The sequence below is a fragment of the Schistocerca gregaria genome, chromosome 10 (genome assembly GCF_023897955.1).
Source record: "Schistocerca gregaria isolate iqSchGreg1 chromosome 10, iqSchGreg1.2, whole genome shotgun sequence".
Classification (NCBI taxonomy): domain Eukaryota; kingdom Metazoa; phylum Arthropoda; class Insecta; order Orthoptera; family Acrididae; genus Schistocerca; species Schistocerca gregaria.
In genome coordinates, this window is record NC_064929.1 from 148,959,851 (window position 1) to 148,978,554 (window position 18,704).

An 18,704-nucleotide genomic window follows, 5' to 3' on the forward strand; every position below is an offset into this window, starting at 1 on the left:
ATGGCAAACTCCCCAAGGCATTTAGCAGCTTGCAGGTTAGTTGCTTGCTGGGAAGTGGAAGTTTCCACCAGCAAGGTCCCATTACGTAAGCACTTCACTGATTTTAAGGAGCCACAGATGCCCTCCAGTCCCTTTTGTATATAGAAGGGTGAAACCTTCTCGAAACTATCCTCCTTCCATTTCACAATGAGAAACACATTCGGATTACCAGAATGCATTCTGTTACCTAAGACTGGACTTGTCAAAGAAGTGCCGGAGTCAGAGGGAACGACTGCACAAGCCCTCTTACGAGACTGGGTGTTGGAACCTTCCAGCGGCCCACTCTTTCCGTTGGGAGGAAGAAAAGAGGATTTCGAAGGATCCATCTCGGTCCCACGAGCAGCTAGGGAACTAGAAGTCCACCTAGACAGAGCCCCGCGTGCCTAGGTAAGCCTTATACAACTGAGGTGCGGCAGGTTCCCCAGAAGTTGCCCGCTAATGACTGTTCTACCTCAACAGTCATGCATCTCATCAGCGAGCAGCACACTTTGAGATTGAGGGGTTGTTTATAGAGGTTTATTCCATCCTCGCGATCCGGGCAGCCAAGCCAAGATCCGCACTCCCTGAGGCACACAACATTCCACCGCCACGCCTCACGGTGGTCGTTTAAGTATGCCCAGAGCTTACGGTGACAGGGGACTGGTGGCGCTACCAGTCCCCAGCTCAGGAACCCCAGGGTCGCCAAGCCCGTACTCAGCAAATGAATGCTGAGCCCCTGGGGGGTGTTTTCTGCAGACGTCTTTTGCATGTTTTAAGAAACTGGTTTTTAAGGCAAATTAAATTATATGAAAAAGTATCAATCACATTAAGTAATAAGAAACACTAATCAGTAGAGAGAAATTTATTTTGAGAGATATTTTGTCCTCTGTAATGCAGGCACTGCTGATGTTGTGCTCATACGCCTAATACTAGTCTGGCAATAAATCGGTATATGTGATCTGTATTTGTCATTTCTACTTGAGAACTCCTCTGTGCCACAGATCAATTAGTAAGTAAATAGTGTGTGTGTGTGTGTGTGTGTGTGTGTGTGTGTGTGTGTGTGTGTGTGTGTGTGTGTGTGTGTGCGCGTGCACATGTGTGTTAGTATGCTGTTGTAGACTTAAGATTTTTAAAAAATCCATTTATACAAATGACCAGCATTTAGCCATGTTTTCATAGAGCAAGTGAACCTGCAGACATTTTCTACATCATGGTGAATTGCTGCAGATACTATCCAACTCACAACTAAACTATCACCTTCCAACCTAGTCTAGGTCTTGGGATACACTACAGATCACTTTATCATCACAATCTCGTAGAAAATTGTCATCACAACCTCATAGAAAATAAGTATATAGGTTGAGCATACAACACAATCATAATAGTATTTCCTTCAGTTCTTCGCCATCTCCCCTAGACCTAGGTAAGCCTAGCATACGATACAATATAAGCCAACTCTCACAATAAATCAACTTTACTTTGTAAAGAAAACATACAACTAACATCTACAACTGAAACATAAAAACAAAAACATCTCAGACACAATCCATGTAAACTATGACATCACATATCACAACTATACTGGTGGATCATGTTGTTCACTATACCCATCAGGACAAGATTTCAAGCTTCCTGTGGTTACCTCTCCCCACCATTATCTCCATAAGGAGAGTCACTGAGTATCTGGAACTAGTCTTGCCTCTCCTCCAACAAATGCATACATTGAAAAACAGGTGAGTGAAGTTTTTCCCAAGAAAAATTGTCACAAGCAGTAAAAGTGGAAATATCTAGTTGGTCTTGAGTGCAGCATTCTTGTAATTTATGTTACAATTATTATATCAAAGTCCTTGGTTCAATATGCAGACTTAATATTTATAATACATATTATTATCTCATAAACCAATATGCTGATTTATCAATTTCTAACTTACTCAAAATTCACACATACTTCAGACAATGATCAACTAATAAGTTTTCTATATTCTTACTTGTGAGAAATTTCACGATTTCTGCTTTGAGAACTGCTTTCTACAGGTGTGTGCCATGTTAGTCTAAGAAGAAAATAATAATACAAGTTAATGACTTGATGTGACACTAATTATTGTACTAATTTAGAGAACTTAAATGTATTAATATCTTTGTTTTATAGAAACTAAATTTTAAATTAATTTTTGCTCCTTAATCTGTGTTTTTTATGAACTTGACATGCCTGACATTAATATCATTTGAATTACAACAAGTGGATTTCAGTATAAAATTACAACATTTAAAGTTTAATAATTTGGCATAACAAAACAGATTGTAAAATTCTCTGCTGTTAATAAAAGGAAAAATTAACAACATTTCTGTCCAACATCATGATATAATGACATATAAAGTATGTAAGAAGTGTTAATTTACTTTTGACTATGAATGGCTTAATTACAATTGAACAGTGCCAAATTACAAAATAGTTTGTTATGAGTAGTTTATTATGAGTACCTGTAACTTTGAAGGACAGTCGGAGGGTACGACATATGATAACAGACATCCATTGCAGAAGACTCTGTGGTTCTACTCATTATTGGCGTTACTGTTGTTAATCTTAGGTAACATATATATTTTATACATTCAAACATGTTTTGCGTTGGAAAAAGAAATATTTGTCTGAAAGTGTGCTTGATAAATAAGGGGTTGGAAGGAGACAGTTCTGTCACTCAGTTTAGCAAGGTTAAGCCTGATCACAATATTTGTTGTATTTTCCAGTGCACCACATGCTTGTACCCAGCAGTTCCATTTGTAATGCCATAAAAAAGTGTCTGCTGATAAATTGTTTGGTATTACTGCATTTATGTTCTTGTCTTTGAATATAACCAACACAGAACAAGCAATATCACAAAATTACACTTCTATATGTTAACACTGTCTTCCACTAACCTTTTCAATCCTTTTTTGTTTTCCTGTGTGAATTACATTTTTGGTGAATTGCATCACATAGAGCATAGAACATGTTTGTGGTTTTCCTTTATTTATTAAAACTAATGTGTTTGTAAATAAGCAGTTGAAACTATACATAACATCTTTTTCTCAACAGGGGAACGAACCAATCTATGCTCAACGAGATCGTCCTACTTTGATATTTCCTCGCATCACTGGGCTAGGTAATGTTGTTTCGGAACAACCAATGACTAATATTATACTACTATACATAACTTCTTTTTCTCAACAGGGGAACGAACCAATCTATGCTCAACAAGATCGTCCTACTTTGATATTTCCTCGCATCACTGGGCTAGGTAATGTTGTTTTGGAACAACCAATGACTAATATTATACTAACAGGAAAAAAACAATTACACAAGTGCACTCTTATCCATACTGTTAAGTGATATTTACAACTATGAAACAATATGAGGGACTGTAACAATATGTCCTTTAGAACAATTCCTCGTGTTTGCTATCACATATGTACTGCAAAAGCGCCATAGTTAGAAGAAGATGATTATTTTGGCTTATTATTAAAAAAATTGCTTATATGATGAAACACAATAGTCATCTAGGAGTTTTCTGTGAAGGTTGTGTTTTCAGAACTACAGAAACTGAGCACTGGTCCTCAGCATTAGTTGTCTTTTATTTTCAATAATTTGCAGTGCCATGTACACGTCAGGTAATACAATTTTACAGTTTCATCAGTAATTATCTGCATATTTGCTGAACAATGTGATAAAAACTCATGTCAACACTGACTTATTAGTTGACCACAATATTGTTGCACCTGGGAGTGAGAGCACTTCAGATGGCTTATCATTAATTTTTGTGTCATGATATTTCATGAGGACACACTGAACCATTGATGGTAACACTACCAGAGAAGGAAAGTTGCTACTCACCATATAGTGGAGATGTTGAGTCGCGATAGGCACAACAAGATTCACACAGTTATAGCTTTTGGCTATTAAGATCTTTGTCAGCAGTAGACACACCTACACATGCGCACATGCACACTCCTGCAAACATGACTTGCACACATGTCTGCAGTCTCAGAGAACTGCGAACAGCAGCACCAGTGCATGATGGGAGTGGCGACTGGGTGGTGGTAACGAGGAGGCGGGGGTGAAGAGGGGGAGGGATAGTACGGTGGGAGTGGTGGACAGTGAACTGTTGCAGTTTATACGGAGGGCAGGAGACAAGGAGCGGAGGGGGGAGGAGGTAAGTAGTGGAAAGGGGAAAAATAAAAATAAATTAAAAGACTGGGTGTGGCGGCGAAATGGCGGCTGTGTAGTGCTGGAATGGGAACAGGGAGGGAGCTGGATGGGTGAGGACAGTGACAAACGAAGGTTGAGGCCAGGAGGGTTACAGGAACATAGGATTTATTTCAGGGAAAGTTTCCACCTGTGCAATTCCGAAAATCTGGTATGGTGGGAAGGATCCATATGGCACAGTTTGTGAAGCAGTCATTGAGATGAGGGATATCATGTTTGGCAGTGTGTTCAGCAACAGGATAGTCCACTTGTTTTTTGGAAACAGTTTGTCGGTGGCTGCTCATGTGGACAGACAGCTTGTTGGTTGTCATGCCTACATAGAATGCAGCACAGCAGTTGCACCTTAGCTTGTAAATGACATGACTGGTTTCACAGGTAGCTCTGCCTTTGATGGGCTAGGTGATGTTAGTGACCAGACTGGAGAAGGTGGCGCTACGAGGATGTATGGGACAGGTCTTGCATCTAGGTCTAGTACAGGTGTATGAGCCATGAGGTAAGGGATTGGGAGCAGGGGTTGTCTAAGGATGGATGAGTATATTTTGTAGGTTCTGTGAACGGTAGAATACCATGGTTGGAGGGGTGGGAGTGATGAGAGGTAATTGAAACCCTGGTGGAGAATGTAATTCAGTTGCTCCAGTCCCAGATGGTACTGAGCTACGAGGGGAATGCTCCTCTGTGGACGGACTGTGGGACTTTGGGAGGTGGTGCGAGACTGGAAAGATAAGGCACTGGAGATTTGTTTTTGTACAAGGATGGGAGGACAATTACGATCAGTGGAGACTACAGTGAGACCCTCAGTGTATTTTGAGAGGGACCACTCGTCACTGTAGATGCGACAACCACGGGTGGCTAGGCTGTACGGAAGGGACTTCTTGGTATGGAATGCGTGGCAGCTGTTGAAGTGGAGTTATTGCTGTTGGTTAGTAGGTTTGATATGGATGGAGGTACTTATGTAGCCATCTCTGAGGTGGAGGTCAACGTCTAGGAAGGTGGCTTATTGGGTTGAGTAGGACCAGGTGAAGCAAATGGGGGAGACATTGTTGAGGTTCTGGAGGAGTGTGAATAAGATGTCCTCACCTTCAATCCAGATAGCAAAGATGTCATCAATGAATCTGGATCAGGTGAGGAGTTTAGGATTGTGAGTTTTTAGGAAGAATTTCTCTAGATGGCCCCTGTGTTTCTTTTGTTGCTTTAAGAGCTGCACTGCACGCTCTATGTATGAGCCACACTGTACGAACCGTTTCGACCGTGCGCAACAGATGGCCTCTAGACCACACTGATTGTTGGTGCAGCATCATCTTATGTCCCACATTACTCCCGCCAATATAATTAATCCTATACCTTCAAACTAATCATGCTCCCTGTGTCAGTTCCTGTGTTATCGCGTGTTATCTCCTGCACTTTTCTGGTGCCCCACGCTCTTACATCTCTAACCACGAACCCCTCACCATCCCCCACACTTTCTCTATTCTATCCCTGTTCACACCCACTAAATCCACCTCATCCTATCACATCTGCCATCCCCCTTCTTTACGCTTGTCTGCCCTTAAACCTGCTACCCACAGTAATATACATATATTTATTAATGATTAGTTATTTTCTACTTTGACCCTTGTGACTTCTTGACAATTTTAGTGAGTTTTCAGCTTCCAATATCATCATATTCCTCAAATTGCATCTCTTTTTTCCCCTTGTGCATCCACTTCGTTCTTTTCATACTTTTAAGAGGTATTTGGGTGTATTTTCTTGGATGTAAGTCTACTTTCTTACATAATTTTTCGCACTTTCTGCTCCACCGTGGATCCTTGCTCCTTCCATCTGTGTGAATACAGAAAAGTTTCCTTATCCCTAGCCAGATTTCAGTCCCACATACTGTTCCTACATTGTTGCTTGGCTCATGAAACCCCCCCTAATAGCCTTACCATCAAATTACCCATCTCTGGTTGCCACCTCTCCTTCCACAATGACCTCCACCTTTTCAGATACCACCAATCCTTAGCCCTCACCAACATGGTCCTGAAAAAACCATATCAACCAAGCCGTATCCTCCTTGCAATTCCTTCTCTCCATCTGCAAAATTCTCCTGCTATGTAATCCCAAATTCCTGGAACCCATAATATACATTGAAACTCTTACCCTGCAGGAACGTGTGCAACATGCACAACGCCACCTCAAAAAGCTCTCCATCCTCCTCAGTTCCTACTCCCGCCTCAGAGTACTGCTGTCCACCACTTCTACGACAACCTCCAAACCTCCCCCACGCCCCTCATAGCTGACAAACCCTGTCTTGCATACCTACTACGCTTACCTCACCCTCCAAACCTCCCTCCTACCACCACACAGAACCCAGAACCTAAACAGACCTACAACACAGTTATGAACCTTTTCTCCAGAAGCCTTTGTCCCACAGAAATATTAGTCCTTTCCAAAGGCCTCACCTTTTGCCCACCTCACAAATTCAACCATACAGGACTAGTTAAAGACCTTCTTTTCTTCTCCCGATCCCTACAGTGGAAACACTTTTTCACAACCAACCCAACGAATCAGACTCAAACAAAGACCAATATTGAACCTTGCCTAACTTATTTCACTCCTCCGTCCAACTGTGACCCACCCCCACTACCTCCAAACCACCCCCTGTTAACTTTTCAGAATTTCTTAACCTTGAACCTTGGCTCACCATCATTCCCCAAATCTGTCAACATGCAAATTAACCTTACATCCACAGAAAGAACCACAGTCGAGCAGTTAAAAACTGATCCTGACCTTATAATCCTACCTGCAGACAAAGGCTCCAGTACCCTTGTTTTGAACCGCAAGGATTACATGGCAGAAGGACTCCGTCAGCTGTCAGATACTTCCACCTACAAACCATGCCACAGTGATCCCATTCCAGTAATCCAACAGGATCTCCAGTCACTATTCAAGTCCTCAGGCCCGTCCCAGAACCTTTCCCCAGAGTCCATCTTTCTACTTACCCCTACCACTTCCCGCACTCCCACCTTCTACATGCTTTCTTAAGTCCATAAAGCCAACCACCCAGGATGCCCCATTGTGATTGGTTACTGTGGCCGCACTGAGAGAATCTGTGCTCTCATAGACCAACACCTTCAACCTATTACCTTGAACCTATCCTCCTATATAAAAGATACCAACTGTTTCCTCAACTGACTCTCCACAGTTCCTATCCCTTTACCACATGGTGCCCTGATCGTCACTGTTGATGCCACTTCCCTGTACCTTAACATTCCTAATGCCCATGGCCTTACTGCTATCAAACATTTCCTTTCCAGATGCCCTATGGATTCCAAACCAATAACTTCCTTCCTAGCCTCCATGATTAACTATATCCTCACCCACAATTACTTCTCATTTGAACGCATTACCTACAAACAAATCTGCAGTACTGCTATGACCACTCGCATGACACCATCCTATGCTAACCAATTCAAGGGCCATCAGGAGGAATCCTTCCTAAAAACCCAAAATCCTAAACCCCTCGCCTGTTTCAGATTCATTGATGAGATCTTTGCTATCTGGATTGAAGGTAAGGACACCTTATTCACAATTCCTCCAGAACCTCAACAACTTCTCTATTTGCTTCACCTGGTCCTACTCAACACAACAAGCCACCTTCCTAGATGTTGACCTCCACCTCAGAGATGGCTACATCAGTACCTCCGTCCATATTGAACCTACTAACCACCAGCAATGCCTCCACTTTGACAGATGCCACCCATTCCATACCAAGAAGTCCCTTCCGTACAGCCTAGCCGCTCGTGATTGTCGCACCTGCAGTGACAAGCAGTCCCTCTCAAAATACACTGAGGGTCTCACTGAAGACTCCACTGACCGTAATTGTCCTCCCATACTTGTACAAAAACAAATCTCCAGTGCCTTATCTTTCCAGTCTCCCACCACCTCCAAAAGTCCCACAGTCCGGCCACAGAGGAGCATTCCTTTCGTAGCTCAGATTCTCCACCAGGGTTTCAATTACTTCTCATCGTGCCCTGAAATGAGAAATGTCCTGCCCACTATCCTTCCCATCCCTCCTACCGTGGTGTTCCACTGTCCACAGAATCCTGCACAATATACTTGTCCATCCTTTGACAACCCCTGCTCCCAATCCCTTTCCTCATGGCTCATACACTTGTACTAGACGTAGATGCAAGACCTGTCCCATACTGCCTCCTTCCACCATCTACTCCAGTCCAGTCACTAACATCACCTATCCCATCAAAGACAGGGTTACATGTGAAACCAGTCATGTGATTTACAAGCTAAAGTGCAACCACTGTGCTGCATTCTATGTAGGCATGACAACCAACAAGCTGTCTGTCCACATGAGCAGCCACCGACAAACTGTTGCCAAAAAACAAGTGGACCACCCTGTTGCTGAACATGCTGCCAAACATGATCCCCCTCATCTCAATGACTGCTTCACAGCTTGTGCCATATGGATCCTTCCCACCAACACCATCTTTTCCGAATTGCGCAGGTGGAAACTTTCCCTGCACTACATCCTACGTTACTGTAACCCTCCTGGCCTCAGCTTCGTTAGTCACTGTCCTCACCCATCCAGCCCTCTCCCTGTTCCCGTTCCAGCACTACACAGCTGTCATTTCACTGCCACACACAGTCTTTTAATTTATTTTTATTTTTCTCCTTTCCGCTACTTACTTCCTCCCCCCTCAGCTCCTTCTCTCCTGCCCTCCATCTAATTTGCAAAACTTTACTGACTGCCACTCCCACCATACTATCCCTCCCCGTCCCCGCTCTAGCCTCCTCCTTATCCTCACCCTGTCGCCACTCCCACCATGCACTGGTGGTGCTGCTCGCAGTGTGATTTCAGTTCTCTGAGACTGTACACGTGTGTTCAAGTTGTGTTTGCGTGAGTGTGCATGTGCATATGTGTAGGTGTGTGTACTGCTGACAAAGGCCTTAAGGGCCGAAATCTTTAATTGTGTGAATCTTTCTGTTGTGCCTATCGCAACTTAACATCTCCACCATATGGTGAGTAGAAACTTTCTTTTTCTGGTATTGTTACATTCCATCCTGGATTTTCCATTGTTTAAACCATTGACAGTATACACACAGCTGTCTTGAAACCGTTCACAATGCAATGTGTTTTCCTTAGTAACCACTGTACTTCCTTACTTTAATGTCACTGTGTGTTTCCAGTAACTTCAGGCCAATTACAGTAATATCTATATGTGGTGTCTGTTGTTTTGGACATGTCCAAAAGAACAGACACCTTTTTATCCTGTAGCCACTATGTATTAAACCCAAAGTAATTACAGACATTGGCTGCAACTGGGCATTCATATTGGAATTTACAAACTGCAACAAGTAATGATGGTAATGGGCAAGGGGCACTACATTTGTTGCATGTGAATAAGTTGTGAATTTGGGTCTGACAGGAAGTGTGCTTGTGTAGTCGATGCAGCTGTGATGACCACTGTGGCCGGGTGTCTTAGTAGGGAAGTCAGAGCATCTGCCTAGTAAGCAGGAGCCATGGTTTTGACTCCTGGTCCAGCAAAAATTTTCAACTTTCCCTATTGATTTATGTCAGTTCCCACTTGCATCCAATTCATGTAATTCCTTTGTGTGAAATAATATCGTGGATGGGTAACGCACTGACCAACTCAAACAACAACATGACAAAAGCTAAATTGATCTTGCATTGGTCCTTATATAAAAACAAAATGATACACTATATTAGGAAATGTATTAATAGAATTCATACTTTGACAAAGTTAAGAGTGAGAAATAGAGTTTACCAAATTCTTGAAAGTGTCAGCAAGTTTTGCAATAAACAGGGAAATGTTTGGCATTACTTTTTTCCTTAAATAATTTGTTTTTTATACAAAATTTTTGTAAAATTTTGTCAATTTTCAACTACTTTTGCGTTATGCACACTTAAATTAAATTTATGTTATACGATTCTTAACGGTCTCGGTTTTGTCTACTGTTATTTAGAATACATGATTTCATACAAAATGTTGTTTCACATAACAAAATTACTATTCTTGTGACTTTGACAGTTTTGTCACAACTGAATGGACATGTGTAAATACCCCACTACAATTTTATCCACACTCATAATTCTGTTGATGAAATGATGTGTTTATCTTTTATGTCTACACTACATATAAGTATTCCAAACAATATTAAATAATGAGAAATGTGAAATGAGTAAATGCAGTTGCAGTTACACAATAGCATACTTCTTAATACAACAAATTTAGTAGTAACTGCATATTGCAGTCTACAGCAAATACAGTCGCACAGACAACTGGTGTGGCTCAAAAGCAGGAGCCAGTAAATAGAACTGAATGCTCCAAATTTTTGACTCTGTATAATGATGACAACTTGAACTGGAAAAAACCTATTACTAAGCATCAGCGGCTTTTGCTCTTCATATAAATGATAATTTTGGAAACAAAGAAATTAACTTCCTAACATGTTTTGCATATTTCCACTCAATAATGTCTTATGGAATTATCTTCTGGTCTGACTCACCTCTTGTAAAGAAAATACCACCTGCACAAAAGTCATCAGTGAGGATAATATGTGATGTTCACCCATGGACATCATGTATATTTATTTGCTAATGAAATTTGTCATAAATAAGTGTCACAGTTGTAGAACAGTGGAATCCATACCTATAACACTAGAGGGAAAAACTGACCTTTCTTACCTACTGTAAACAAACAGCCTTGCCGCAGTGGTAACATCAGTTCCCGTCAGATCACCGAAGCTAAGCGATGTCTGGCTGGGCTAGCATTGGATGGGTGACCATCCAGTCTGGCGAGCACAGTTGGCAAATGGGGAGCACTCAGCCCTTGTGAGGCAAACTGAGGATCTACTTGATTGAGAAGTAGCGGCTCCTGTCTCGTAAAATGGCATATGGCCGGGAGAGTGGTGTGCTGAGCACATGCTCCTCCCTATCCGCATCCAGTGACGCCTGTGGGCTGAGGGTGACACTGCAGCCAGTCAGTAGCGTTGGGCCTTCATGGCGTGTTCGGGCAGAGTTTAGTTTTACGTACTGTAAAAGCTGTCAGTGGCTCAGAGAGGAATTCAATATCCAGCAACAAACATTTTTGTTTATTTTCCCAATAACAGACAGGTAGCAAAGCTCTGGAACATTGCTTGAAGATTAATTCCTTTGAGTTGTGGCATGATACTTACCTTGTCTCCTCAGCTATGTATGACAATGCTGGTGTGTCTGTGGTGACTATTCTCTCTTCATGTTGACTTCTTCTCTGAAAAGGTCCATTTAAAAATCCATGTCCTCATTACATTATGAGGTGGAGATTAGGATGTAGCTCAGTAGGAGAATAAAAACTTGCAACTTCTACATATTATAAATTTTAAGTAACACAATACTGAGGGAGTGCAATTACATACGACTTTATCACTCCAGTTCAAAAGACTGACAGACAGCGTGATTGGTGAGAAAAATAATGAGGTACATAAAATAATTGATAGTTAAGTTTCAATTTTCTGTCATCTTAGTCAGCTGTGATTATACCTCCCTGCAATATCTTTGCCACATGATGACAGCAAAAATATTTATTTATATGTGTAGGCCATTCAAAGAACCTACCAAACGTAAGGTCCTCACCAGAACAAATCCTCCTATTCCATGGAAAAATTTCTTTTTAAAAATTGGTGGTCTGTAAAAAAAAGGAGAACCTCTTTTTCAAATGCAGTTGCATGAGTAGGACTAGAAAAATTATGTGTTCTTTAATGTTAACACGAATCATGTGTATGTATCCTGTAAACTGACATGTAACTAACTGACCTATAGGAAATCTAAGTGTGTTCATTGCAGTACATTAAAATGTGAGATTGTGAGATTATGTGTTGGACTGAGTGGTATGTCTAGAAGCTATACTGGTAACTGGTGATTATATGTGGGTGCTATTTACCATTCATTCATCATGTTTCACAGATCCCACCAAGAAAAAGAACTACCAGGTCTATCTTAGTATGAGGACAGCACTTGATAGAAACTTGATCTGTATGCTGTCAATATACTGGTGTCAGGGTTTGTTGTCAAGCAGTGAAGTGTGTGTCCAAAAAGCAAAAGTTCACAAGATAAAATCCCAGAAGGAGATAGGAATATTTCGGTCTGCTGTGACATAACATTCACCTCTTGATGATGTGAATATTTGCCAGGAATGTTACACAGTTCATATTCCAAGGTAAAGGTGTACACGATCAAAGGCAGAGACAAGTGTGAAAGCACCCACGTGACTTACCAACTGACGTGCCTATACTGTGATGCTTTCTATGTGGGAATGACCAGCAACAAACTGTCCATTCGCATGAATGGACACAGGCAGACAGTGTTTGTTGGTAATGAGGATCACCATGTGGCTAAACATGCCTTGGTGCACAGCCAGCACATCTTGGCACAGTGTTACACCGTCCGAGTTATCTGGATACTTCCCACCAACACCAGCCTATCCGAACTCCGGAGATAGGAACTTGCCCTTCAATATATCCTCTCTTCTCGTTATCCACCAGGCCTCAATCTCCGCTAATTTCAAGTTGCCACCACTCATACCTCACCTGTCATTCAACATCATCTTTGCCTCCACATTTCTGCCTTGACTTACATCTCTGCCCATACTCTTTGCCTTTAAATATGTCTGCTTGTGTCTGTGTATGTATGGATGGATAAGCGTGTGTGTGTGTGTGTGTGTGTGTGTGTGTGTGTGTTTGTGTGTGTGTGTGCGCGAGCATACACCTATCCTTTTTCCCCCTAAGGTAAGTCTTTCCGCTCCCAGGATTGGAATGACTCCTTACCCTCTCCCTTAAAACCCATATCCTTTCATCTTTCCTTTTCCTTCCCTCTTTCCTGATGAAGCAGCCGCCAGTTGCGAAAGCTCAAATTCTGTGTGTGTGTTTAAATTATGTGTGTGTGTTTGTGTGTTTTATTCATTGTGCCTATCTACCGGCGCTTTCCCGCTTGGTAAGTCTTGGAATCTTTGTTTTTAATATATATATATATATATATATATATATATATATATATATATATATATATATATATATATATATAAAACAGATGATGTGACTTGCCGGGCGGGGGCGCTGGCATGTCGATGAACACGCGGACAGGCACAGGCATGCACACGAGATTCGGGCTTTTGCAGCCAGTCGTTGCTTCTTAGGGGGGGGAGGGGGGCTGTGAGTTTTTGGGGGGAGGGTGGGGAGTCGTGCCACTTCTGGGGACGGGGGGACTTGCCCTGGGGTTGGGGGGGAGGGGCAGGTGTGCACTCGCACACGCACGCATGTCCGCCCGCGCGTGCACAGACACAAGCAATGTATGTGTGGATGGATATATGTGTGTGTGTGGGCGAGCGAGTGTATACCTGTCCTTTTTTCCCCCTAAGGTAAGTCTTTCCGCTCCCGGGATTGGAATGACTCCTTACCCTCTCCTTTAAAACCCACATCCTTTCGTCTTTCCCTCTCCTTTCCTGATGAAGCAACCGTTGGTTGCAAAAGCTTGAATTGTTTGTGTATCTATCAACCTGCCAGCGCTTTTGTTTGGTAAGTCACATCATCTTTGTTTTTAGATATATTTTTCCCACGTGGAATGATGATGTAAATAAAATAGAAGGAAACTTCCACATGGGAAAAATATATTAAAGCAAAGATTCCAAGACTTACCAAGTGGGAAAGCGCCGGCGCTATATATATATATATACCATTCATTTTATCATGCATGCATTGAGATCAATTAATTAAGATCATTCATGAGTATACTTGCAACTAGATGAAGAAAGAAGAAAACTGGAATATCAAAGTGCAGTCAAACAATTTTTTGTGTTGCAATTGCTAGAGAGTATGTGGGTTTTTTTTACTTAAGAGAATATAAATTCATTCAAAATACAGACCTGGAGATAAATATAATTACAGTTAAAACAAATACTAGTACTAAAAATACTGCAGAAGGGATGAAGCCATGGCTATTAAATGTATGCATTTGGTGCCATCATCAAAACATCAGAAGTCTCATAGATAAACACATCAAACTTCTCATATCCGTGCAGGAAAATGAAAAGATAGACAGATTGCATGTTGTGCATATTAGAACACACGGGAATCGAAATTTGGCAGATTCTTCTCGATGGATACAGGCAAATATCATATCAGTATAGAGCCAATAAGAAAAATTGGAGTCGAATTTGAGGCTCTTCAGATTAATGAACATTGTGTTAAGCAGTTTCTTGAATGCTGTGTTTCATTGTGTTTTTAGACCTAAAACCTTACAGTGATTTAGTTGTAAAACCCATGGTGAACAAAAAAAAAACGTTGACAGCAAAATTTATGCAAAAACTTGGTGCAGGTCTTTGAAGAAAACTGCTGCATCACAGAATCATAAACAATGGCTCAATCACACTTTTCAGAGAGAAGAATACTGGGTAGGAAATTATAAAGCAGACAGTGTTGATGCAAAATTTAATTGTATCTTAAACATATTTCTGCAGCACATTGAGTTTTGTTTTCCCTTAAAACAAATAAGTGCAGAATTGAACAGAAACAAGAATAAGAGATGGATACCTCCTGGGAACCAGGTTTTAAATTGTAAGACATTTTCAGGGGCAGATGTGGACTCTGACCACATTCTATTGGTTATGGACTGTACATTAAAACTGAAGAAACTGCAAAACGGTAGGAATTTAAGGAGATGGGACCTGGATAAACTGACTAAACCAGAGGTTGTACAGAGTTTCAGGGAGAGCATAAGGGAACAATTGACAGGAATGGGGGAAAGAAATACAGCAGAAGAAGAATGGGTAGCTTTGAGGGATGAAGTAGTGAAGGCAGCAGAGGATCAAGTAGGTGAAAAGATCAGGGCTACAAGAAAAACTTGGGTAACAGAAGGAATATTGAATTTAATTGATGAAAGGACAAAATATAAAAATGCAATAAATGAAGCAGGAAAAAAGGAGATCAACAGGAAGTGCTAAATTGCTAAGCAGGGGTGGGTAGAGGACAAATTTAACGATGTAGAGGCTTATCTCACTGGGGATAAGATAGATACTGCCTACAGGAAAATTAAAGAAACCTTTGGAGAAAAGAGAAACACTTGCATGAATATCAAGGGCTCCGATGGAAACCCAGTTCTAAGCAAAGAAGGGAAAGCAGAAAGGTGGAAGGAGTATATAGAGGGTCTATACAAGGGTGGTGTACTTCAGGACAATATTATGGAAATGGAAGAGGATGTAGATACAGATGAAATGGGAGATATGATACTGCATGATGAAATTGACAGAGCACTGGAAGACCTAAGTCAAAAAAAAGGCCCCAGGAGTAGACAACATTCCATTAGAATTACTGAACTCTACCATCTGGTGAGCAAGATGTATGAGACAGGTGAAATACCCTTGGACTTCAAGAAGAACATAATAATTCCAATCCCAAGGAAAGCAGGTGTTGACAGGCGTGAATATTACCGAACTATCAGTTTAATAAGTCACAGCTAAAATAATACTAACGCAAATTCTTTACAGATGAATGGAAAAACTTGTAGAAGCTGACCTCGGGGAAGATCAGTTTGGATTCCATAGAAATATTGGAACCTGTGAGGCAATACTGACCCTACAACTTATCTTGGAAAATTCTTTAATCGGACAGGTAGGTTAGAAAATTTAAAAAGGGAAATGGATAGGTTGGAGTTAGATATAGTGGGTATTAGTGAAGTTCCATGGCAGGAGGAACAAGACTACTGGTAAGTTGAATACAGAGTTATAAATACAAAATCAAATGGGAATAATGCAGGAGAAGCTTTAATAACAAATAAAAAATAGTAGTGCAGTTATGCTATTATGAACAGCATAGTGAACACATTATTGTTGCCAAGATAGATACAAAGCCCATGCCTGCCACATCAGTACAAGTTTATATGCCAATTAGCTCCACATATGACAAAGAGATTGAAGAAATGTATAATGAGATAAAAGAAATTATTCAGATAGTTAAAGGAGATGAAAATTTAATAGTCATGGGGGACTGGAATTCAATAGTAGGAATAGGAAGAGAAGGAAAAGTAGTAGGTGAATATGGACTGGGGGGTAAGGAATGAAACAGGAAGCTGCCTGGTAAAATTTTGCACAGATCGTAACTTAATCATCACTGCCACTTGATTTAAGAATCATGAAAGAAGGTTGCATACGTGGAAGAGGCCCAGAGACACTGGAAAGTTTTACATTTATTATATAGTGGAATGACAGAGATTTAGAAACCAGATTTTAAATTCTAAAACATTTCTAGGGGCAGGTGTTGACTCTGACCACAATCTATTGGTTGTGAACGTAGATTAAAACTGAAAAAACTGCAAAAAGGTAGGAATTTACAGATTTGGGAAGTGGATAAACTGAAAGAACCAGAGGTCACAGAGAGTTTCAGAGAGAGAATAAGGGAACGATTGACAAATTCAGGGGAAAGAAATACAGTAGATGAAGAATGGGTAGGTTTGAGAGATGAAATACTGAAGGTAGTAGAGGATGAAGTAGGTAAAAAGACAAGGACTAGTAGATATCCTGGGTAACAGAAAAGATGAAAGGAGAAAATATAAAAATGCAATAAATTAAGCAGACGAAAAGGAATACAAACATCTCCAAAATGAGATGGACAGAAAGTGCAAAATGGCTAAACAAGGGTGGTTAGAGGACAAATGTAAAGATGTAGAGGCATATATCATTAGGGTTAGATAGATATTGCCCACAGGAAAATTAAAGAGATCTTTGGAGAAAAGAGAACTTCCTCTACTAATATCAAGAGCACAGATGGAAAATTGATCCTAAGCAAAGAAGGGAAAGCTGAACAGTGGAAGGAGTATATAGGGGTTCTATACAATGGCGATGAACTTGAGGAAAATATTATGGAAATTGAAGAGGTTGTAGATACAGATGAAATGGGAGATATGATACTGCATGATGAATTTGACAGAGCACTGGAAGACCTAAGTCAAAAAAAGGCCCTGGGAGTAGACAACATTCCGTCAGAACTACTGATAACCTTGGGAGAGCCAGCCATGACAAAATTCTACCATCTGGTGAGCAAAATGTATGACACAGGTGAAATACCCTCAGACTTCAAGAAGAATATAATAATTCCAATCCCAAAGAAAGCAGGTGTCAACAGGTGTGAAAAATATTGAACTATCCATTTAATTAATCATGCTGCAAAATACTGACACAAATTCTTTACAGACAAATGGAAAAACTGGTAGATGCTGAAATAGATTCCATAGAAATGCTGGAACTCACGAGGCAATACTGACCCTATGACTTATCTTAGAAGAAAGATTAAGGAAAGACAAACTTACGTTTCTAGCATTTGTAGACTTAGAGAAAGTTTTTGACAATGTTGACTGGAATTCTCTCTTTCAAGTTCTGTAGGTGGTGGGGGTAAAATACAGGGAGCGAAAGCCTATTTACAATTTGTACGTAAACCAGATCTCAGTTATCAGAGTCGAGGGGCATGAAAGGGAAGCAGTGATTGAAAAGGGAGTGAGACATGGTTGTTACCTATCCCTGATCTTATTCAATCTGTATACTGAGTGATCAGTAAAGGAAACAAAAGAAAAATTTGGAGTAGGAATTAAAATCCATGGGGAAGAAATAAAAACTTTGAGGTTTGTCAGTTGCATTGTAATTCTGTCAGAGACATCAAAGGACCTGGAAGAGCAGTTGAATGGAATGGACAATGTCTTCAAAGGGTGATATAGGGTGAACACCAACAAAAGCAAAATGAGGATAATGGAATGTAGCCATATTAAATCAGGTGATGCTGAGGGAATTGAATTAGGAAATGAGACACTTAAAATAGTAGATGAGTTTTGTTATCTGCGGAGCAAAATAACCAAAATAACCAATGATGGTCAAAGTAGAGAGGATATAAAATGTAGACTGGCAATGGCAAGGAAAGTGTTTCTGAAGAAGAGAAATTTGTTAACATCAAATATAGATTTAAGTGTGAGAAGTCATTTCTGAAAGTATTTGTATGGAGTGTAGCCATGTATGGGAGTGAAACATGGACGATAAATAGTTTGGACAAGAAGAGAATAGAAGCTTTCAGAATGTGGTGTTACAGAAGAACGCTGAAGATTAGATGGGTAGATCACATAACTAATGAGGAAGTATTGAATAGGATTGGGGAGAAGAGAAATTCGTTGCACAACCTAACTAAAAGAAGGGATCGGTAAGTAGGACACATTCTGAGGCATCAAAGGATCACCAATTTAGTATTGTAGGGAAGCGTGGAGGGAAAAAATCGTAATGGGAGACCAAAAGATGAATGCAGAAAGTATATTCAGAAGGATATAGGTTGTAGTAGTTACTTGGAAACGAAGAAGCTTGCACAGGATAGAGTCTTATTGAGAGCTGCAACAAACCAATCTCTGGACTGAAAACTACAACAACAA

The 18,704-nt window shown here is 40.7% G+C and overlaps 1 protein-coding gene across 4 annotated transcripts in view; it reads left to right on the forward strand.

Annotated features, from left to right (window-relative positions):
- LOC126293354 (uncharacterized) overlaps positions 1–18,704 on the forward strand; it is a 220,065-nt gene that overhangs the window by 69,689 nt on the left and 131,672 nt on the right. For all 4 annotated transcript variants that reach the window (XM_049986555.1, XM_049986554.1, XM_049986556.1 and 1 more), the window contains one exon: positions 3,092–3,158. In XM_049986555.1, the coding sequence (XP_049842512.1) occupies positions 3,092–3,158 (67 nt within the window). The remainder of the gene's footprint in view (positions 1–3,091; positions 3,159–18,704) is intronic.